Genomic DNA, 24,203 nt, shown 5'->3' on the forward strand with positions numbered 1-24,203 from the left:
ATGTATTATATAAATATATACATTTTTATGTATAAGAACTTATATATATATGAATAAAAATAAATGTTTATCAATACCTAAATCTGTCATGTTGGACGCTACTCGCTTAACCCACATGCAGAACACAAACAGGAGATGGAGGAACCAGATAAATTTAATTTATTGATGAACATATCAACATTTAGTGAAATGTGAGTAACTTCTAGATCCACTGGATCCGGGGCGTCAGCGACCTGAGGGCTGGGGAGGTGACAGGTAAGTGGGTTGTAGGAATTATGGGGGAGGAGTAATGGAGCGGGCTTACTGGGAGAGATGAAGTGTATCCGCCAGGGAGGGAGATGGTTGGGACGTTGGAGTTCGGGTTCTTGCGCAAGAGAGAGGTGCAGTCCAGGTTCCGACGGCAACTCGAAAAGTGGCACGTGGGAGGGCGTGCACGTAATCGGACCGTTAGTCGACCGAGGGGCAAGCTCCACGAGAGGAGTCCTGCGAGAAGGTCGGAGAAAGAAGGTTCAAATTAGCTGAGTACACGAATAAATTCTCGGAGAACTAAGCTCAGAGGGGCTCAGGGTACCAAAACAGGTCTAACACTGCGGCACCGGAGAACTGGCCACCTGCTCCTCTTATAATGTTGATGAGGCTGATAACGCACAGGTGCGCGGGGAACATCCTCCTCCAGAAGCTTCCTCATGGCTCCCCCTGGTGGACAAAACAGCTCCCTACGAGTACAAGAACTCCAGCATCTAACAAAATCAGATAGATAGATAGATAGATAGATAGATAGATAGATAGATAGATAGATAGATAGATAGATAGATAGATAGATAGATAGATAGATAGATAGATAGATAGATAGATAGATAGATAGATAGATAGATAGATAGATAGATAGATAGATAGATAGATAGATAGATAGATAGATAGATAGATAGATAGATAGATAGATAGAAAGAAAACTATTCAATTAAATCTAAAGGATCTAGCATAGATAGATTTGATTATATATATGGGATCTGTTAGTTTTGTAAAGGACCTTATAGGATAACTTAACACAGTCTGGCTACTTATGATTTTAACAGTCAAACTCACTCTGACAAACACACATTTGAACATGACAAAATATATTTTTTAGTCCTTTATTGTATGAGGTCAAAAATGTCTGAGCATTAACTGGTTGAAGTTTATTTACATACAAAACAAATTAAAGCTTATTCATTCCAAAAACAACAGACATTTCCATAATGTATTTCACATAAATACAGTCCAGGATGCTCATTGTTGCAGGCCGCTGCCTTCAGAGTTGAACATTCGATTGTAAGCCTCCTCAACCCATGTAGTGGACTGTCTGAAGCAGAATAATCGTCCCTTTACAGTCTCTACTCTGCAGATTGTAAAAACAAAAAAGAAATCAGTTTTGTTCTCTTTCCACCTAAAGTCCAGTTTCTACATCTTGTTGAAAAAATGAAAAAGGAAACTCACATGTATCCTCTTTTCAGGCAGGAGCTGTGGGTCCTTGTTATGTCCACAATCATTTTTCCTGGCACTCTCATGTTGCTGAATTGGTCACAACAGGTTATTGGACCTGTGTTGTACTGTACTGCCACAGCTGTGAGGAAAACAAAGCAAGTCAGCATGAAAATATATATCAGATGTGTTCAAATTGAAGAACAAACAGAGATCACTCACGCATGGCGTCGCAGCAGCAGGCGATGATCAGTATCATTCCTACGGACAGGCAGAGAGTCTTCATGGTGCTGATGGTGGAAGATGATGGAGGCGATGATGTTGTGTTGCTTCTCGTTTTGCTATGATTGTGACTGAGCTCTGCGACGCTTATAAATCCTGTTCAGTGGGGAACCAATTTTTTTTTTTGAGGTGGCAATTTTTCCAAGCTAAAATTGTCTGCAAAAAATTCTTAATGGTTAAAAAAAAATCAATTTCACAGAAAAGAAAAAGTTAAACCGCTGCTGCTGCTCAGTTTCACAACGTCACTAAGTCACTGACCACAGATGGGTTGCGGAAATAAAGATCTTAATCTCTGTGACACTTTACTCAGCATTTGTCTTTGTATTTTCCTGGAAGCTATATCTGTAAAGGGGAAGTATATCACACCTTCAGTATTTTGAAACCAACATTTTTATACAGAGTAGAATAATGTCTAGATTAGGTTAGGCTACCTTATTTGCACCCATTGGTAGACTTTTAATGGGATTCAGTCGGTACTTGGGTCAAATTCAGCAACACTTTGTTCTCACCACTTTGTATCACCGTCTCGTCCAAATCCAAGTTAACTGGGGTTGGATCCTCACTGTGATGGCTGTGGCAGAGTCAAAGTCCCCTTAAATGAGCTGTTTCGGGGGTGCTGTGGTGGCACCAGGGCAAAGCATGACCCACATATTGAGGCCTTAGTTATCATAATGGTGGTCGCAGGTTCGATTCCCAGCCTAGTGACATTTGCCACATGTCTTCCCCCTCTTTCCAGTTGAACTACTACCTACTTTGGTACAATGAAAGACAGAGATTAAGACGTAACTTACTTATTGTATCAAGTGTAGAGTCTCTTCTGGTCAGATGGGTGATAGGATTGAGATGAAAAGTGTTGACCTGCCCATCCATGATCAATGACCTGCATGACCTGTGTCACTGTGGAAAAGATTTATTGTTCTGTCCAAAATTAAAACACTAAGATCTTTAGTTCTTTCCTGACCCAAATCCTAAACTCATTGATGGGCTTGCTGCTTTCTGAATTTATGTATTTCATTGGGGTTTGGGTATGTTATATCTTCATCATGGAGCACAGGATCATGGTGACATCAACTGTAAGGAATGTATTAAAGTCCTTGAACGTAAATGGAAAACTGTTTCAGGTTGAAGGTTATTTACTACAATTATTTTGTGTCAAACACTAAATAATTGACATCAGTCAGTCTGGAGAGGCACTTAGCACATTTCTAAGGCTTTGGGATTCAAGACCAAAAAGATCACTTAGGCCAAAAAATATATATCTTGATGATGATAGCTATATTTGGAGGATTGACAAGATAAAAGACTAACTTTTTGGAGAATGTAAGTCCTGTTACATCTGGCATAAAACAAAAAAGAACATCATCTTACAGAACCATGAATGCTGCCATTTACCAGAAAGTCCTGATGGAGAATATTGTGACATCGGTTTGTGACCTCAAGCTGAAACACTAGGATTAGGCAGAAGAACAATGATATCAAGAACAGCAGTAACTCCATCTTTGTTGGAAAGAAAATGATACATGTATGTTTGGAGAGACCTAGTCAAAGTCCAGCCTTAAATCTAGTCCAAAAGTCATTTCATTTCATTTCAATGTGGCTGAAATGAAACAATTCTGCAACAAAAAGTGGATCAAAGTTTATCCACAGTAAAAGACTCAATATTAGTTACCAACATTTGATGCCAGTTGTTATTTCCATGAATAAAATTAAATTAAATTAAATTAAATTAAATTGAGTAAAATAGAATAGAATGAAATATACTTTATTGATCCCCTAGGGGAAATTGTTTATCAATTGACAGGCTACTCCATCCAAATTGTTAAATATTAGTAGTACAAACATAACCACAAGCAATAAAATGTATTATATACAGTAAATATATACATTTTTATGTATAAGAATTATTTATATGAATAAAAATAAATGTTTATCAATACCTAAATCAGATAGATAGATAGATAGATAGATAGATAGATAGATAGATAGATAGATAGATAGATAGATAGATAGATAGATAGATAGATAGATAGATAGATAGATAGATAGATAGATAGATAGATAGATAGATAGATAGATAGATAGATAGATAGATAGATAGATAGATAGATAGATAGATAGATAGATAGATAGATAGATAGAAAGAAAGAACACTATTCAATTAAATTTAACGGATCTAGCATAGATAGATTTGATTATGTACACTGCCTCGCCAAAAAAAAAGTCGCCACCTGGATTTAACTAAGCAAATAGGTACAAGCCTCCTATTGGATAAGTACTGCATAGGCGATTATCTTTCAGCTGGCAACAAGTTATTTAACCCCAGCTGATGCAATGAGTAACTCCTCATTTCTTAAACAACCATGGCAAAAGACACATCCTGTGGTCGTGGAAAAGACGTTAGTCTGTTTAAGAAGGGTCAAATCATTGGCATGCATCAAGCAGAGAAAACATCTAAGGAGATTGCAGAAACTACTAGAATTGGGTTAAGAACTGTCCAACGCATCATTAAAAACTAGAAGGATGGTGAGGAACCATCATCTTCCAGGAAGAAATGTGGTCGGAAAAAAATCCTGAATGATCGTGATCTGCAATTACTTAAACGTTTGGTCAAATCAAATCGAAGAAAAACAACAGCAGAACTCAGGAGTATGTTTAATTGTGAACGCAAAAGCATTTCCACACGCACAATGCGAAGGGAACTCAAGGGGTTGGGATTGAACAGCTGTGTAGCCGTAAGAAAACCTCTAATCAGTAAGGCTAACCAGAAAAAAAGGCTTCAGTTTGCTAGGGAGCATAAAGATTGGACTCTGGAGGAATGGAAGAGGGTCATGTGGTCTGATGAGTCCAGATTTACCCTGTTCCAGAGTGATGGGCGCATCAGGGTAAGAAGAGAGGCAGGTGAAGTGATGCACCCATCATGCCTAGTGCCTACTGTACAAGCCTGTGGGGGCAGTGCTATGATCTGGGGTTGCTGCAGTTGGTCAGGTCTAGGTTCAGCAACATTGTGTGCCCAAAGAATGAGGTCAGCTGACTACCTGAATATACTGAATGACCAGGTTATTCCATCAATGGATTTTGTCTTCCCAAATGGAACGGGCATATTCCAAGATGACAATGCCAGGATTCATCGGGCTCACATTGTGAAAGAGTGGTTCAGGGAGCATGAGACATCTTTTTCACACATGGATTGGCAACCACAGAGTCCAGACCTTAACCCCATTGAGAATCTTTGGGATGTGCTGGAGAAGGCTTTGCTCAGTGGTCAGACTCTCCCATCATCAATACAAGATCTTGGTGAAAGATTAATGCAACACTGGATGGAAATAAATCTTGTGACACTGAAGAAGCTTATTGAAACAATGCCACAGCGAATGCGGGCTGTAATCAAAGCTAAAGGCGGTCCAACAAAATATTAGAGAGTGTGACCATTTTTTGTTGGCAACTTTCTTTTTGGCCAGGCAGTGTATATGGGATCTGTTAGTTTTGTAAAGGACCTTATAGGATAACTTAACACAGTCTGGCTACTTATGATTTTAACAGTCAAACTCACTCTGACAAACACACATTGGAACATGACAAAATATATTTTTCAGTCCTTTATTGTATGAGGTCAAAAATGTCTGAGCATTCACTTGTTGAAGTTCATTTACATACAAAACAAATTAAAGCTTATTCATTCCAAAAACAACAGGCATTTCCATAATGTATTTCACATAAATACAGTCCAGGATGCTCATTGTTGCAGGTCGATGCCTTCAGAGTTGAACATTCGATTGTAAGCCTCCTCAACCCATGTAGTGGACTGTCTGAAGCAGAATAATCGTCCCTTTACAGTCTCTACTCTGCAGATTGTAAAAACAAAAAATAAATCAGTTTTATCCTCTTTACACCTAAAGTCCAGTGTCTACATCTTGTTGAAAAAATAAAAAGCAAAAACTCACATGTATCCTCTTTTCATGCAGGAGCTGTGGGTCTTTATTATGTCCACAATCATTTTTCCTGGCACGTTCATGTTGCTGAATTGGTCACAACAGGTTACTGGACCTGTGTTGTACTGTACTCCGTCAGCTGAGGGAAACAAAGCAAGTTGGCATGAAAATATAAATCAGATGTGTTCAAATTGAAGAACAAACAGAGATCACTCACGCATGGCGTCGCAGCAGCAGGCGATGATCAGTATCATTCCTACGGACAGGCAGAGAGTCTTCATGATGCTGATGGTGGAAGATGATGGAGGCGATGATGTTGTGTTGCTTCTCGTTTTGCTATGATTGTGACTGAGCTCTGCGACGCTTATAAATCCTGTTCAGTGGGGAACCAATTTTTTTTTTTGAGGTGGCAATTTTTCCAAGCTAAAATTGTCTGCAAAAAAATTTTTAATGGTTAAAAAAAATCAATTTCACAGAATAGAAAAAGTTAAACCGCTGCTGCTGCTCAGTTTCACAACGTCACTAAGTCACTGACCACAGATGGGTTGCGGAAATAAAGATCTTAATCTCTGTGACACTTTACTCAGCATTTGTCTTTGTATTTTCCTGGAAGCTATATCTGTAAAGGTGAAGTATATCACACCTTCAGTATTTTGAAACCAACATTTTTATACAGAGTAGAATAATGTCTAGATTAGGTTAGGCTACCTTATTTGCACCCATTGGTAGACTTTTAATGGGATTCAGTCGGTACTTGGGTCAAATTCAGCAACACTTTGTTCTCACCACTTTGTATCACCGTCTCGTCCAAATCCAAGTTAACTGGGGTTGGATCCTCACTGTGGTGGCTGTGGCAGAGTCAAAGTCCCCTTAAATGAGCTGTTTCGGGGGTGCTGTGGTGGCGCCGGGGCAAAGCACGACCCACATATTGAGGCCTTAGTCATCATAATGGTGGTCGCAGGTTCGATTCCCAGCCTAGTGACATTTGCCACATGCCTTCCCCCTCTTTCCAGTCGAACTACTACCTACTTTGGTACAATGAAAGACAGAGATTAAGACGTAACTTACTTATTGTATCAAGTGTAGAGTCTCTTCTGGTCAGATGGGTGATAGGATTGAGATGAAAAGTGTTGACCTGCCCATCCATGATCAATGACCTGCATGACCTGTGTCACTTTGCAAATGATTTATTGTTCTGTCCACCATTAAAACACTAAGATCTTTAGTTCTTTCCTGACCCAAATCCTCAACTCATTGATGGGCTTGCTGCTTTCTGAATTTATGTGTTTCATTGGGGTTTGGGTATGTTATATCTTCATCATGGAGCACAGGATCATGGTGACATCAACTGTAAGGAATGTATTAAATTCCTTCCTTGAATGTAAATGGAAAACTGTTTCAGGTTGAAGGTTATTTACTACAATTATTTTGTGTCAAACACTAAATAATTGACATCAGTCAGTCTGGAGAGGCACTTAGCACATTTCTAAGGCTTTGGGATTCAAGACCAAAAAGATCACTTAGGCCAAAAAATATATATCTTGATGATGATAGCTATATTTGGAGGATTGACAAGATAAAAGACTAACTTTTTGGAGAATGTAAGTCCTGTTACATCTGGCATAAAACAAAAAAGAACATCATCTTACAGAACCATGAATGCTGCCATTTACCAGAAAATCCTGATGGAGAATATTGTGACATCGGTTTGTGACCTCAAGCTGAAACACTAGGATTAGGCAGAAGAACAATGATATCAAGAACAGCAGTAACTCCATCTTTGTTGGAAAGAAAATGATAAATGTATGTTTGGAGAGACCTAGTCAAAGTCCAGCCTTAAAATCTAGTCCAAAAGTCATTTCATTTCATCTCAATGTGGCTGAATTGAAACAATTCTGCAACAAAAAGTGGATCAAAGTTTATCCACAATAAATACTCAATATTAGTTACCAACATTTGATGCCAGTTGTTATTTCTATGAATTAAATTAAATTAAATTAAATTAAATTAAATTAAATTAAATTTAGTAGAATAGAATAGAATGAAATATACTTTATTAATCCCCAAGGGGAAATAGTTTATCAGTTGACAGGCTACTCCATCCAATTGGTTAAATATTAGTAGTACAAACATAACCACAAGCAATAAAATGTATTATATATATATATATATATATATATATATATATATATATATATATATATATATTTATGTATAAGAACTTATTCATATGAATAAAAATAAATATGTAAACGAATAAAAAAAATAAAAAGCCTGCACATACAACTATACATAAACTATAAATGAGTGCAGAGAACATCAGATTTAAGTAACTCAGAGTTTTTCAGATTACAAGGGTGGCAGAACTAATTAGGAAAACAATTTCATTTTAATATAAGTTTAATATAGTCTGTTTAGATAGCTTGTTTAAATCACAATGGAAAAAATACATTTTATGTTTACCCAATCTATCTGTCTGAAATCACTAAAAGGGAAATATTTCAAATGCTTAAAGTAATATTTCTCCTATGTATTTTTGAGATGATGTGCTAGCCCTTTAAAACTTAAGTCAGTGCATTAGTCATTGTCTGGTTTATGGCTGTAAAGATTTCCATATTTCAGTGGGTCTGCATGTAATTCTAAGAAAGCTATGACCAGACACAATGTTATTTTTAAAATTAGGAAGTCAGAGTTCACCCTTTCAATGGTTGGATTATAAATATAAACTGAACATTTCTGTGTCGAAACGCACCATGACTCAGTTCCTCTGTTTTTGCAAATCTATTTGCAAACAGAGATGAAGGAAACATTGATCACAACTCTGCTGGGAGATCAGATCAGAGATAAGATTGCCGCCGCAACATATTTAGATTGCAGCTTTCACACTTTTCACACAGCTTGTTGTTCAAAGGGACTTTCAGCCCTGCACCCATGCTACAGTTAAATGTTTATCAATATCTAAATCAGATAGATAGATAGATAGATAGATAGATAGATAGATAGATAGATAGATAGATAGATAGATAGATAGATAGATAGATAGATAGATAGATAGATAGATAGATAGATAGATAGATAGATAGATAGATAGATAGATAGATAGATAGATAGATAGATAGATAGATAGATAGATAGATAGATAGATAGATAGATAGATAGATAGATAGATAGATAGAAAGAAAGAACACTATTCAATTAAATCTAAAGGATCTAGCATAGATAGATTTGATTATATATATGGGATCTGTTAGTTTTGTAAAGGACATTATAGGATAACTTAACACAGTCTGGCTACTTATGATTTTAACAGTCAAACTCACTCTGACAAACACACATTGGAACATGACAAAATATATTTTTTAGTCCTTTATTGTATGAGGTCAAAAATGTCTGAGCATTAACTGGTTGAAGTTTATTTACATACAAAACAAATTAAAGCTTATTCATTCCAAAAACAACAGACATTTCCATAATGTATTTCACATAAATACAGTCCAGGATGCTCATTGTTGCAGGTCGATGCCTTCAGAGTTGATCATTCGATTGTAAGCTTCCTCAACCCATGTAGTGGACTGTCTGAAGCAGATTAATCGTCTCTTTGCAGTCTCTACTCTGCAGATTGTAAAAACAAAAAAGAAATCAGTTTTGTTCTCTTTCCACCTAAAGTCCAGTTTCTACATCTTGTTGAAAAAATGAAAAAGGAAACTCACATGTATCCTTTTGCCATGCAGGAGCTGTGGGTCCTTGTTATGTCCACAATCATTTTTCTTGGCACTCTCATGTTGTTGAATTGGTCACAACAGGTTACTGGACCTGTGTTGTACTGTACTCCGTCAGCTGAGGGAAACAAAGCAAGTCGGCATGAAAATATAAATCAGATGTGTTCAAATTGAAGAACAAACAGAGATCACTCACACATGGCGTCGCAGCAGCAGGCGATGATCAGTATCATTCCTACGGACAGGCAGAGAGTCTTCATGACGCTGATGGTGGAAGATGATGGAGGCGATGATGTTGTGTTGCTTCTCGTTTTGCTATGATTGTGACTGAGCTCTGCGACGCTTATAAATCCTGTTCAAAGAATTGTTAATGGTTAAAAAAAATTATTAAACAGAAGAGAAAAAGTTTAACCACTGCTGCTCAGTTTCACAACGTCAGTAAATCACTGACCACTGAAGTCACTGACCTCACTGACTACAGTGGTCAGTGACTTCTGCAGTCACTGACCACTGGGTTGCAGAGATAAAGATCTTCTGTACAGAAGGACCTTACTCAGCATTTGTCTTTGTGTTTTCCTGGAAATTGTATCTGTAAAGGTGAAGTACATCTTCACCTTTGAAACTGAAGTTTTTATACAGAGTAGAATCATATCTAGATCAGATTAGGCCGAAAATGGGTAGAAATACGAGAGAAAAAGTAGTAATTAAATGAAGAGTATCTGTGTTTTCATCCGAGTCTTTATCCAAAATTGACAGCAAAGTTATTAAATATTTATTTTGGATCTACTATGGATAAGGAGTGCCCACGCCCATTCCTCGAGAGCTACATCCCACAGTTTTTAGATGCATCCCTTCTCCAGCACACCTGAATCAAATGAGCTTCTCATCAGGCCTCTGCAGAGCTGAGCGACTGCTGGTGAGGCAATATACTTTATTTTAGTATTTACAGTGCAACAGCTTGGACCTCTGATTCCAATTTCATTGCAGTAAAGATGTTCCCTTTTCGTGTCCATAACAGCAAAACATCGATTTGAATTGCTTGTTTTATTGTTATGTAATGAAATACAGGTCTCCGACCTTGTTTGATGACAAAACGTCGAGCTGCGCAGAGCGTCAGTATATTACGGTAGGAGCAAGAGTCCATTTGCACGCTCCGCTGACGTCAGAGGACCCGCTGAAATTCAAAGTTAGAGACGGACACTGCAACATCTGAAGACAAGGAGGCTGTTTTCTCGATTTAATGCAACTTAGGTTTGACCTGAATCGAGTTTAAGGTTTTAAGACATATTCTCGGGTAAGACACTGACAACTAATTTTGCTCTTATGTTGAGAAATTCAAGCTTTTTTTCCGCTTATAATTTCAACTCGCAGCTAAGCTAACGTGACTATGGCCCACTGTAAATAAGATGGCTCGTTTTAAACACACAACATCTGTTACTGTTGAAAGACCAACTCTTGATATTATATGTTGCCTCCCTAAAGTTAGTTAAAACAGTTGCCACTTGGTTTTGTTTAGGTTTCTTGTGTTAGCTTGAAAACTGTGTGGAGCAGCTAGCTAGCAGGACTAGCTACCTGTTTTACCTGCGGTTCATTTGAAACCTGCAGCGAGTTTGAACGGGGCGTTGTCACCCCTCCTTTCACAAACGTCTTCTGTGTTTACTGCATGTGTTTCATAAAAATATATTTTTAGTCTAATTTGAACAATTGAGTGTTTGTTTTTATTGAACATCAACAGGTGTGTTGTGTGTATATATATGTGTGTAAAACAGCTGGTCTCTGTTTATTATTCAAGCTAAGCTAACATCTGATTACCTCTAAAAGCTATTAGTGTGGTGAGATTGATGCAATAGTTATTTTGTGCTGTGTTCACGTATCAACATTTAATTATGTTATTATTTTACCTGAGTGAAGTTGCCCCCACACCCCACGCACACACCTTCTTCAAATCAGACAAAATTGGTGTCAGCTATTAAGGTATTAATGAAAGGTTAAAGGTCAACCAGCCTCCCCACTTTTATGAAATAGGACAAAATTGGTGTCAAACTTTTTGCACAAATGTAGTCGAGTTAATTGACACCCATTTCGTCTGATGTGAGGAAGGTGGGGGGGCTGGTTGACCTTTGATGACCTCTAGAAACATTCTCTATATCTTTAAAATGATAGCAGCATTAACGAAAACTTTTGCTGCACAAACGTTTGACACCAATTTGTCTGATTTGAAGAAGGTGGGGGGCAGGGAGCAACTTCATTCAGGCCAAAGTAGCAAGAAGTACTGAATGAAACCTTTTGGGCAAAGTTGTTTTGTTAATGGGTGTTTAAGAGTTGTATTTGTTATAGTTGACTCTGCTTTTATATTTGATTTGGAGAGAAGAAAACCTTCGACATGCTTGTTTTGTGTCTGTTTTCAGTTCATCATGGAAGCTGGGCAGGAAAATGGCAGCAATGTCACCTTAAAGAGGCAGAGGGAACCTCTGTCGGACACTGAAGACAACATCGTCCCCGCAGCAGGTGTGCTTTTGACACCATTTACTACAACGTTAAGAACCATATCTTTATATTTGCACTGTGCCAATCTTTAGCAAGCATTCGTTTTGCTGTTTCAGATGTAAAAGATGGACTGAAGCGACGGCGTCTGGAAGCAGCTGGTCAGGAGAACCTGACTCCTGAGCCATCCTCATCTGGACGTCTAACGGAGTTCCAGGCAAAACCGGACACACCGGTGATCCCGTCGGTCCGTTCCCGAGTCCAGCTGCTCGCTCAGAGAAAAGACGGTAACTTCATCTCATACTACTGACGTTGGCGTGCTTAAGTTGAGTCTACCCGCATTTACATTAATCTGTAGCAACTTAAACTTCAACCTCAGATTGAATCACGTATAAAAGTCCCGTCTGCCTTCAATTATTACTGATGATTTCCTGTTGGAATCAAGTCTAGCTGTAATTATAGAAAAATATGTTGATATTTGTCAAGACGTTGCTGAATTGTTGTGGAAATGCTGGCATCGCACTGCGGTTTGTAATGATAAACGTTTTGTTTTTAGGGTTTTTTGCACAGCGTTCTTTCTCTCACCCAGGAAATGAAAGCCCATCGGTTTCCAGCAAGGGTGTCAGTGAGCGTCTTCTCGGTAAGGATGCAAATAAGATCACACCTTTACACCCGTCTGTAGAGGAAGTATTATCTCTGTGCTCGGGGGAAAGGATTTCCTTTAATTTGTTAAATTTTTATAAGTAAAGAAAGCAGAACTAATTGCATCACTGCTTTCTTAGAAAATTGCCGTTGTGGTGTTTTATCTCCAGGTCAATAAGAAAGTCAAATAAATGAATAAAAGTGCATTATAAATGCTCTGAATATTATTTTGGAAATGGTTTAAACCAAAGAAAGTGTTTTTGAAGCAGTTTAGTAGGCTAAGTAACTATTTATTTGAAACAGTGGTCAAGAGTCAGCGTTTTTGGCTGCTTTTATTATTATTTTTCCAGGTGAGGAAGAATTTCATCAGCGGCTGGAGCGTTTTAAGGCACCAGCCTCTCAGGCCGACACCACCCAAACGCCGAGCCCTGCCAGCTCCTGCCCCCGGCCCCGCTCCGACTTTGTGTCTGGCATTCGGCAGAAACTGCAGTGCACAACAACGCCCAGCTCCAAACAGGCTTCCATCATGCGCCAGGTCGGTTCTGCTGCTACAGATACCGGGTCTGTCTGTACATCTTTGATGTTTGCATAGTTGCATCGCAAAAATACTGGCAGCCTGAATAATGAAGTTATAAAGGCTTGTTGGCAGAATCTGAATATTTTTCTAGCTTTTTTAAAAACTTTTATTTTCCTTTTAATTAGGAACGGGAGCTGGAGTTAAACCAGTTGCCTTTCCAGCCAATCAGTAAGAACGCTTGGCTGAAAAGGTGCAGCTCGGATTCATCAATAACTCAGGTGGGTTTGAGGCGTCAGTCCCATTTATCAGGTGTATTTTTATGTAAATTATAGTTTATGGGTTTGATTGAACATGTTTGGAAGATTTACTCCTTTATTTGATCCATTTTAACAAACTTCCAGTTGAGTTTTTCACCAAAAGCTGATTCTAACAAATGACCATTACTACACTTTCTAGCACTTTCCTCTCTACCTTTTTTTACTGTTTATTTTTAGAAATTGTGTTTGTGGTTGACTCTTAACATTTGTTTTCTATATTACTTTATAAAACCATTAAAAGGGAGGGCCTCCTGCTGGCTGCTCTTCCCCCGCCTCTCGGGTTCCTGTGTCTAAAAGGACATTTTGTTGGCCTCCCATTCAGCCCTGGGATGTGAGTCGGTGATTTAAATGTAACTTCACTGACTGGCCACCTTTTGCACTTTTAACACTTGGGTAAAATGTGGAGTGGTACACATTGAGTTGGATTTAAAAGGTCACCTCTTGGGTGCTGTGGTGGCCCAGTGGTTAAGCACAACCCACATATGGAGGCATTAGTTGCAGGTTCGCTTCCCCGCCTGGTGACCTTTGCCACGTCTTCTTCCTTCTCTCATTACCCACTTTCCTGTCAATTTACTATCAAATAAAGGCCACTAGAGCCAATAAAACCTTAAAATTAATTCACCTCTTTATATTCTCAGAATTTTACTTTCTTTCAGCTCTGACATAATCCTTTAGGACACTAGTGTGGTTTGGGGAATATTATTTCTTTCTTACACAAATACATATTCAAACAGTTTCTGCTTAAATTCTTACCATATTTGTTTACCTGAATTCCACAACAACCCTTCCTCTTATCCTGATGTCATTACTCTTTTTCTTCTTCAGCAGGTTCCTGGAGACATTGAGATGAAAGATGGGAGTTTTACTGACATGTTGACATCTGTGGCTACGACACCTTCTGGAAATATGACGGGTAAGAGTATTGACTGAACTCTCTCCTGAGCTTGTTTGTCTTAAAGAAATCCTAGAATTGAATCCAAGGAGCTGAATGAGGATAAATAAACTTTAGTTTGAGTCTCAGGTTAAATTAAAAAACTTGATAAATTTCTCCGCTCTAAGACTGCAAAAAGAAAAAGTGGACATTTAAGTATTGCGGCGACCGTACTGATGGTGACTAACTTCATTTGGAGTTTATCACAAAGTTCCCACCACTCTCCCTGGATTTATGATCATGTTGCTCACTAAAGACAACGATTTGTAGACAGAGTGAAAATGTTTTAGTTGCCAAATGGCATCTGAAATTTTCTACCCTTCCAGTAAAAAAAAATCTGAAATCTGTTGTTAAAGGGAATTTGAACTGTATCAATGTATGAAACATTGTTTTTGCAAGACCAGGTTTTGCCCCCTTATTTTAAAATGTTGTGCTAATATCTGACATTTCTTTGCATTTGTTTTGTCAAATTCATTTTATTCTAATTTGACTTTTCGCAACTCTAAATATTGTAGATTGTTTCCCAGAATAAAGGATAAAAGTCTGAAGTGACATTTCAGTGACGTAATTCGACTCAGAGCTTCTCCCTCAACAGGTGAAGGAGCGGTCGCTGATGCTCCTGCAGCATCTAAAGAGCTTAAACTCAACAGAGAGGGGCAGAAGGAGAGCGTTCCTCACGGTGAGGAAGCAGGAAATGAGAACAAGCTCAAGCCAGCAAATGTGAATACAGAAGAGCAGCCAGGGTCCCAACACCCAGAGAGCCAGACTGTGTTAAAGTTGTCTTTCAGTGATGAGCACAGTCTGTCTGATCTGCACACAGCTGATAAGCACAGCTTCTTACAATCAACTCTCCTAGATGAGTCAAACACGAAGGAAACGAGCGAAGTTTCCAGCGTAACTGAGGTGGAAAAGTCTGAGGTGTTTCCTTTTGACGAAGATGATACGATGGAAGGTTCTACATGTGGTGAAGAGATTGAGCCTTCGACTGATGAGGAACTAAGGGAGTGGAGATATCCTCAAGGAAACCTGTCAGCTGACGAGGAGGCGCTCTCAGAGGAGAGAGTGTTTAGTGAGGAGAAGGAAGAAGAAATGAAGGCAGCTAGAGAGGGGAAGGAGAAAAAAAGTGGCTTGAGAAATAAAAGTGATACTGCTGATGTTAGAAGTGCTCCAGAGCTAGATGTCTCAGAAAAGACAGCTGGCTTTGGTGAACAACAGGAAGATGAGAAGCTTAGACCAGAAGAGAAGAGGAGTGATGGAGAAAACAGAGTAGATGACTGCTTGATAAGGAAATCGGCTTTAAAAACCAAAACACTGAGAGAGAAACCATCAGAAAATACAGAACATGAAACCAACTTTGAAAACGAAGCTCAACCTGGTGGGAGGGATGAATGTCAGGGTTCATCTGAGATCCAGATGTCAGACTCCCATCAGGGGAAGAGGGCAGTTTTAGGTGGGCTGAAAGCAGAAAGCTCAAAAAAAGTCACCTTTACCCTGGAGCCGGAGCTGATCACTGGCTCTCCTTTATCTGAGAGCGACGCCTCAGAGGAGTCCAGGGCAGACACCGGTCTGTCAGGTGAGATGCGTCTGAAAAGCTACTTCTCAGAGAAGCATCCCTGTGGTGAAGCACTTTGTGGGTGATCATTTTCCACTGGTGAACTGGGAACACTGGGTTCACACTAAGAGGTGATTTTAGAACACAGAACAAGCTGTCATTGAATGTGAGCTGTACTCTTATTTTACCTGTATATCAATGTAGATGTAGAAGATGTAAACATTCATAGAGCAGCAATTCATTTCTAATTGTAGGACTGCCTAATCACTGACCCAAGTCATTAAAAATTAGGTTTTTACTAAAGAGTCCTAGTTGTATCATATGTACAGATCAGGCAGGAAAATAAATCTGAAGATCTTTAGCTTATCCCTTTAAAAGGTTTAAGCCTATCAAATAAGAGATTAAGGGATAACTCAAGACTTGTGCATAATGTTGTATTTGCATTAAGACGTCCTCCTATTAATAAAGTATTTCTCAACATAGTGAGGGTGTTTTATGAATGAGTAACTTCAGCCAAACACTTCCTTATTGGAATAAATTACCTTAAAGCTTTCGATAAAATACTGAACTTGGATAAAATGGCAGCTTTTGTCTTGTTTTTGAATGTTTCCTTTGCATATGTGTGAGACGCAAGTACGTTTTCTGCATTTTGAAGCTGATCGCATATGCACAGATGGATTCATGAACACAATTTTATGTGGATTGTTTGGTTTTGAAAAACCTAAAGCTAATTTGAAATGTTTCTCATCAGACGCAGGGTCAAACTCTCATGATGACACCAACTCGACAGAAACCATTGAGAAGATGTTTGAAGAGGTGCTGGAGTATGCTGGGAGTGCAGAAGAGGAGGGACGAGTTGAGGAAGACGGAGAGGATCATGACAGTGGCATCAGTTCTTGTTCTGTTGTAAAGAGTGGTGAGAAGATTGAAAGAGAGGAAGAGCCCAGAGGAGAGGAATGTGATGAAAACGATGAGCTTCTTACTTTTCCTCAAAGCGGCATCCTCTCTCCTCTCAGCAAGTCTCTTGAAGCTGTGGTTACCCCACTGGTAAGAGCGGTTTACACCTTTGCTTTGTTTAAATTTCCTCAAACCTTTTCAGATTCATGAACTTCAGAAACGGCAGTTTCCATAACTTCTCTGTTTGTGATATTTTCCATCAGCGACTGGCTGCGGCCCAAGAGTCTCATCCTCCACCGTTGCTCCTGTCTCCAGAGGAAAGCAGCACTCCTCCTGAATCTGCTCCTCTGTACAGGTTGGAAAGGATTTTACTTATTTTTGTTTAGCCAAGTGCAATTTAAGAACCATATAAATCCATAAAAGAAAGTTAGAGATCTAATTTCTTTGAATATAGATGTTTTCATCTACACATTCACACAGATGTGTGTAAATGAGGAAATTGAATAAAGAACTTGCTAGTAAAAAGTTGCAAATGTGAAAATATAGAGCTAATGTACATTTCTCCTAACATGTGGGATTTGTTTTTGTTTTAGAAATAAGCAAAGCAAAATGTTTTACCATTGGAAAAAACATTTTCAAAAAAATAATGTTACTATTAGAGGTTCTTCATGAGATGACAGCAGTTTTTAAACCATGTCATCTTGTGTTCAAGTTTCATAGTAGTTTGATTCTAGTTTGCCACACATGACAGACGGCAGGTGACGGGTTTGAGTAAACGGCCTTCACTAACCTGATGGTTGTTGTTTGACAGCATCGATGCGTACCGCACACAAGGGCAACGTAAGCTGCCAGCCATTCAGAGCGTGACTCCTGTGGTTCAACGACGAACGCCAGAGACGCCGAAGCCCAAAGAGTCTGCCAACACCAAGGAGAAGATAACTGTGAGAAGCACGTTTTTGGTTTTTTCCTTTACATTTCCTGATATTTGTATAAAAAATAGTGTTCTGAAATTAGTTTCTATTTGTCCTTTCCTTGACAAAGATTTAAGTTTCTTAAATATTCTTGAGCTTCACATGTGGGCTCCATAACCAGCTCAATTTGGTCAATTTAACAAAGTTATTTTTATTTTCCTTAGATTTCTTTGAATCTGTTAACTGTTTACATTCCAACTATACTGTGTGTGGTTGCTCAGGCTCTGAATGAAGAAGCTGGGAAACTGCAGCTGGTGATCAACCAGACGCTGCAGGCGCTGAGCTGCTGCACCGATGAGGAGCACGGACGAGGCTCTCTGGAGGAGGCCGAAGCTGAGAAACTTCTGCTGGTGTCCTGTATGAAAACCACAGCATTTTAAACTGCACACTGGGTGTTTAACGGTCATGTTGATAGTGAATATTTCTCTACTCAGGATAGCTAGCAAGGTGGTGAATCTTTACTTTTGTTTTTCTTTTTTTTGATAACATTTAAATTAGCAGTTTTAGGCATTAACCTAGTTAGTAAATTTTGTACGGCACATTTCCCAGATATTATCACTTTGCTTTACAGGATTAGGTCAAGCTGTGTTGCAGCAGATAGGCTGGGGGTAAATTGTGAGGTTGTTTTATTTTATTTAATTTTTTTCTAAGTACCTTCTCTCCACTTTTTGCTCTTTAGGTGAGAAACGCTCTGCTCTGCTGGCAGAGGTGTCCAGACTGCGGGAGGAGAGGAGCCTGCAATCTGAAGAGGCTCCAAAGGAGGACACGGACTACGTTTCCCAGCAGGCCTGCAGAGGAACCATCAACATCACCAACATCCAGCTCCCTCTGAAGGTTGAGTTTGTCTGCTCGTCGAACAGCCGTCCAGGTAGAACCACAGAGTAGCAAAGCTGTAATTCTCTCAGTCAAAGATTAAGGCACAAATGTTGCTTAACAGACTGACTGGTTTGTTGAACTGGTCTAGGTCGACCGAGCCACTATTTTTTCATCCTGATCCGCTACGGACCGTGCAACATCATCGCCACGCCGCTGGCCACATCCACCGATGCTCAAAATGGAGACGCCGTCTCCTTCCCGACTGCAGTCACTCTGTGAGCTGCACCTGTTCCTCTGTGATGTTCTTCTTTTTACAAGTTTTTGAAAACTAAACACTAAGCTAAATTATTTCCTGATTTTTAACTGCTGAATTATAGTTTCCAAATAAAAACGTTGCACTACAACTGACTGTATTTATTTAAAATTTCAGAAAGGATATACGCTCGTCTTTTGAGATTGATGTTGAAGTCTACAGCCTGGTGAGACGTTCATTTTGATTTGTAGACTTTATTGCTATGGATGTAAGCAAAATTTAATGGTGCAATATTTTTTTTTGCTGGACTTTATTGGGTTACAGACGTATATTACAAATTTTGAAATGTGTGGCAGCCATATTGAAAATTTAACCTTGAAATTTCTCGGGAATTTTCAGTTTTCCATCTCAGAAGCCTTACTTCTGAGATCATTGTATTTTTCATTTAATTCAGACTACAGAGCAAAGTGCCAAACCCTCCTTTAGCTCATTCTTTTTTCTTTTTTTGTAGTTGAATGTCCCAAAGTTCTACAAAAAAATTTTAAAAACAATCTGATATTTTTGAGTAACTTTATTCATCTTATTTGCAATTAAATGCATTTGTGTTCTGGGTTTTTTTTTAAACTGTTTATTTTTCTGTAGTTAATTTTTAATTTTTTTTCCTCAAATTAGTGTCTGAGCTCAGGATCCACCAGTGCCACAGACCGGACCAGCACCAAGTCCCGTGTAAGTGAGCGGTTATTTTCCTCAGAAATTCAAAGCATGTTAATGAAAGCAGTCTAACTTTTTTTTGTGTGTGTGTTGACATAATCAGGTCACACCAAGGAAGTTTCTGAACACCCTTACAGTAAGAGTTCATCTGTAATCATGCTCTGTGGTTTTAATGATCTGTTTCGTGCATCACTTTAATGTCGTCTTGTTGTTTAGCAGAAATCCAGCAACATTTTCACATGTAAGTTGAATTTCTTTTCAGATTCAACGCTTTGTATTTGCTAAACTCAATGAAGGTTATATTTTGCAGTTTCATGATTCGTTGTTTTTGCTCATCTACCTTAAGCTCCTGCTGCTCTCAACACTCGCCGCTCCAGTAACTTTTCTCTGGTGGGTTCCCACAAGATCACCTTGGCTTCACTGGGATGCAGGAAATTTCCTCTTGATAAGGTAACTTATGATTGGTGCTATTTTAGTGTGAAGGTAAATCAAGTCTCTCTTACTCTAGTCCTAAACGGTCACATAATTTACTGAGCAATATAAAACTAAACAAACCAAGCTGTGATTTTCCTCTTGACTCAGTGGTTTCTGTTTTAGCTGAATCACAAAGTGAACCGCAGCTTTTCTCTCTGGGTTCTGCACATTCCTGCACTGTTCAGTTTTATCTCCCAGTGCACTGTTATCACTGTTTTAGTCACGTTGGTTTTTGAAGTCCACACCTGGGTGGTCTCACTGTTGACATGTCTGTCCCCCTCCCTCTCTCTGTCTTTCTTCGTCCACTCAGATGAAATTTGATGGCAAAATCAGGAGGCTGCTGGGAGATGAATTTCAGGAAAAGGTTTCACTTTTTGTTTTTTGTTTTTTCTTTAACTTCCATTACTCTTCACATGTCTTCCCTTTTCTCTTCCTCTATGCAAAAACTAACCAGCTGCTTGATTTCAGTGATAATTAACACGAGTTATGTTTTTTTTTCTTTTGTTAATTTTCATATTTTTGAAAGTGTTATAATTTGCTTCCTTAGTTTTTTCTGTGTGAATTCATCCACTTCAGTCCCTTTGATCAAATCGTGAGGATATTTATGCCCAGTTTTCTTCAACACACACAGAATGAAAATTAGTTAAAATTTCCTAACCAGATTTAGATTTAGCTCAACCAGAATAGATAAATATGACTGAATTAAGTCTTTTCTCCATGTTCTATTGATTTGAATGTGACTCCTCCTCTTGTAACTGCAGGTGCCATTTCTTTCGCCACTGGAGGGCCACATCTACCTGAAACTGGACAGCGAGGGCCACTCCGATGTGCAGCACCAAGGCTTCCTGGTCAGCAATGTTACCATTTTGTTATTTACTCCTCTTTTTGCTACAGCAGAGTTATGTTTTCAGAGTAGAAATTTTAAACTGGACTGTTGAACTCTGAGAACCTTTTGGTTTTTCTGTCTAATCAGCTGAAAGTAAGTTCTGGCCAGAATGGCAAATTGCACAACAGATATTACATTATTGATTACAATTATTTTCATTGCCTTAAACGCGTTTGCAGTTATATTGAAGTCATTTGTTCTGTGTTCCTTGTAACAAATAGAAATCTGTTGCAATCAAAGCATCTCAATGCAACCCGGAGTTTTTTTTTTCTTCATTTAATCATGAAAGTGCTGCTTTAATCTGGGGAACAACTTAATTTCCTCTCTGGGAGTTTCTGCAAAAATTCTTAAATTTATAACGGTCAGATTTTTTTCCATTCATAATTTCTGCAGGTCCAAGTTGGCATATTGAAGTAAATTGTGCAATGATTGGAAAAAACTTCTTATTTTTCCCTGGAATGGCTCCCAGGAGATTTCTTTGGACTTAAAAACCTGTCGGCATCACTTGGATTTGTAAAGAAAATAAATCTCCACTTTTCCTTTGTCTATGTGGAAAATGACCTCCCAGTCATTGGCATGGACTATTTCTCCAAACACAAACTTTTGTGAATATCCAAAAGATTATTTTGAGACCAACAGGTGATGCTAGCAGGGAGGGTGGTTTCTGCAGACATAAGTAAAAATGTCTCCACAAAGAGGATGCTGGTTTTTCAAGAGAAAAATCCTGGGATTGCTTCTGTCTTTTCTCTGCAGACGATGTTTGAGTTGATCAGTGGATTTGGGGTGTGGAATCGGCGATATTTTGTTCTGGAGGAATGCAACTTGTCCTACTGGAGCAACCCAAATGACAGGGAGACCAAGGTAGCAATCGACCAACAGGTGTTTAAAAAAAGGAGAATAAAAAGCCATCGGGTGACGATTTGATTCTCTGGTTGAATCCTTCAGGAAGCAGAAGGCAGCATCTCTCTGTCCAGGTCTCCCAGTCAGTGCGTCAGGCCCGTTAAGAGAGATTCCTGTGCTCGACCTTTCACCTTTGAGCTGGTGAACGCCTCTCAGCAGGAAGACCAAAACCAGGAAGCACTGTCCAAGTAAGTTCATATAAAACTGCCAACATGACCCATCCCGCCTGGTAAAACATGAAACGGTAGAACAGGCATAGCCTGTATTCACTTAAATTACACAGATAATGAATGAATGAACAGTTTCCATAGGTTGGTCTATTAATATTTGCCTCTATTTAGGTCAGGTTAGATCATGGTGTTTTTCTTTCATGTTTAAGGATAAAAGATTGTTGGACAACATGAACAGTAAAAGCGTTTGAAAATATTTTCATAAGATTATTCATTGTGATTAATCTTCAGTCTCTTTTCTTTTATCTCTGCCACTCCTGATCAGCTCTAGTCTTTGGGCCTAAAATTTACATCAGTTGTGTGCATGACAAAAGGCCTTCAGATGAATAATAATTAACCAAATATCTGCAGCATGCAGAGAATGGCTGAAGGGCTCTTGAAATATAACACATTACACCAAGCTGTGCTTAGTAATTGCAATCCTGCAGACAATCATTTGAGATGATGATTGCGGTTTGATTTTATTTTTCTGGCATAATTATTCTTGGTTTCTGCATAATTATAATAATAATTGTCATGCAACTTTTATTTAAGTTCAGCTTTATTATGTAGTAAAAGTGCAACAGTTTCCCACTAAAGATTACATTTATAAAGTTAACAGAAATATTTACTCCTGGGTTTTCAGTACAATTTAACTGTTTAAGTCAATGTTCATTTTTTTTAAACATTTGTCTGAAGTTCAAATTATTCTAGATCATCCATCAAGCCATTGTTGACCATATTTGTAATTTCTGGCATTTTCCATTTTGTCATAAATTCAACCTTGAGGAGTAAAACTAATTTTTTTTACTGAAGTTACTAAAGTAATCCTGGATTATGTTGCTTTTTTTTTATTCTATTTTTTTAATGATTGAATCAAGTTATTTATGTGACTGTCTGACTTGTGCTAGTTTGTATTTATTTATTTAAATCACCTTAAATGTGTCGGGCCTTAAACTCAGAATGTGTGAGCTGTTGATAAAGGAGCTGTGTTTGCGTTGGACCTCAGGTGTTGGTTCTCAGCTGACACCAAGCAGGAGAGGTTGGACTGGATGGAGAAGCTCAACCAAGCCCTGCTGGACTTCCACACGTGGAGCCGTCCCCCGGCTGAGAACCAGGCGTTCAACACGTCCAACATGTCCAACAGCGGGAACCTGACGGAGAGCATCCTGTAGCGCGAACAGAGTCCTGGAATCAGCTTTTAGGTTTTTGGTATGAGCTGATATTGGAGATTAGATTAGAAATGTGGGAGACACGACGAAACATCTCATGTTGATTTATTGATGAGACTAATTCATTTTTCTGTTTTAATCCTAATCTAATCTATAATTGTTGGGTTTCACTTTTATTTGCAAACTTCGTTGCAAATCGAATATTTTTACTATCATGTTGTCAGATTTATTATTTTTTTTAACTGGTTTTATTTTTTGCAGGATTTCATTTGGTGAGCAGCTGCTCTGTTAATGGTCACTTTAAGTTGTTGTCGCCTTTGCTATTACCAATATTTACTTCTGTACATGTACGGATTCGGATTCTATTTTTATTGTTCAAGCTTGAAGGATAAATAATTGTGATCAATACACTTGACAGTAAAAATAAATGTATGACTAATGCAGGATGGGAGTCTCAGTGAGAACGTGAAACCGATCAAAAGCCGTCGTCTCTCTGTTAAATGTTCGGGTTTGGCTGCATTCAGAAGGCTGAGGGACAAAAAGCCTATTGTTGCTTCTGGGATTTAATTAAGTGGAAGAGAAATATACAAACCTATTTTACCTTGATGTGAAGGAGGAGAGTTTGGTTGCTTAGACTTTATATATTCCTAATTTACAAAATATTACCCTTAATATCTAAATGGTAGCAGTTTCTTTTATTTTTCTTTCAAAATGAGATTTTTTTTTTTTTTTAAATATACATATGGACCTTTTGACAATCAGCATTGCTGGCATCTTGTCTGACTTCATTCCCAGCACATTAAGCGTTCATCATTATTACAAATACAAAGATCCATTTAGTTACTGACGTAAACACGTATGTAAGGTGAGGGTAAATGATTTGTTCTGTTTGGTTTTCTTTCCCATCTGTCATGTCGTTGGTTTTCTTGTATATGTGCATTTTCAGTTTATTTGTCTATGAGACATTATCAATAAAGTCTAAGGATTGAAATGGCTTGGATGATTAAATCTTGCATGAAAAACACAAATATTGCTAAGTTTGAATGCAGTGCATTGCAAAAATATTCTTTCTTGAATGGT

At 38.5% G+C, this 24,203-nt stretch overlaps 2 protein-coding genes across 7 annotated transcripts; one reads left to right on the forward strand and one right to left on the reverse strand.

The window, feature by feature from the left end:
• Nucleotides 1-9,023: 9,023 nt before the first annotated feature.
• On the reverse strand, nucleotides 9,024-9,785 carry LOC102221282 (C-C motif chemokine 3-like). Its single transcript, XM_005796261.2, has 3 exons — nucleotides 9,588-9,785; nucleotides 9,383-9,509; nucleotides 9,024-9,284 (listed from the first exon to the last, which is right to left on the reverse strand). Exons 1-3 carry the CDS (start codon nucleotides 9,649-9,651, stop codon nucleotides 9,176-9,178), a joined length of 300 nt encoding a protein of 99 aa, XP_005796318.2. The 5' UTR covers nucleotides 9,652-9,785; the 3' UTR covers nucleotides 9,024-9,175.
• Nucleotides 9,786-10,459: 674 nt separating this feature from the next.
• On the forward strand, nucleotides 10,460-24,114 carry LOC102227231 (anillin-like). 6 transcript variants are annotated; one of them, XM_023343300.1, is made up of 24 exons: nucleotides 10,460-10,685; nucleotides 11,800-11,899; nucleotides 11,995-12,162; nucleotides 12,432-12,515; nucleotides 12,868-13,052; nucleotides 13,220-13,312; nucleotides 14,177-14,264; nucleotides 14,878-14,961; nucleotides 16,586-16,881; nucleotides 16,995-17,086; nucleotides 17,543-17,672; nucleotides 17,924-18,059; nucleotides 18,382-18,570; nucleotides 18,667-18,793; nucleotides 18,949-18,997; nucleotides 19,444-19,497; nucleotides 19,586-19,618; nucleotides 19,699-19,723; nucleotides 19,829-19,932; nucleotides 20,267-20,320; nucleotides 20,718-20,804; nucleotides 21,596-21,703; nucleotides 21,788-21,930; nucleotides 22,961-24,114. In XM_023343300.1, the coding sequence occupies exons 2-24, from the start codon at nucleotides 11,806-11,808 to the stop codon at nucleotides 23,124-23,126; spliced, it is 2,589 nt and encodes an 862-aa protein (XP_023199068.1). In that variant the 5' UTR covers nucleotides 10,460-10,685; nucleotides 11,800-11,805; the 3' UTR covers nucleotides 23,127-24,114. The 6 variants fall into 6 exon arrangements, with proteins under 6 accessions (XP_023199068.1, XP_023199075.1, XP_023199079.1 ...); XM_023343307.1 differs by having other exon boundaries at nucleotides 19,702-19,723; XM_023343311.1 differs by having other exon boundaries at nucleotides 14,180-14,264.
• The last annotated feature ends 89 nt before the right edge of the window (nucleotides 24,115-24,203 follow it).

Source organism: Xiphophorus maculatus, chromosome 2 (genome assembly GCF_002775205.1).
Source record: "Xiphophorus maculatus strain JP 163 A chromosome 2, X_maculatus-5.0-male, whole genome shotgun sequence".
In the NCBI taxonomy this organism is placed as follows: Eukaryota; Metazoa; Chordata; class Actinopteri; order Cyprinodontiformes; family Poeciliidae; genus Xiphophorus; species Xiphophorus maculatus.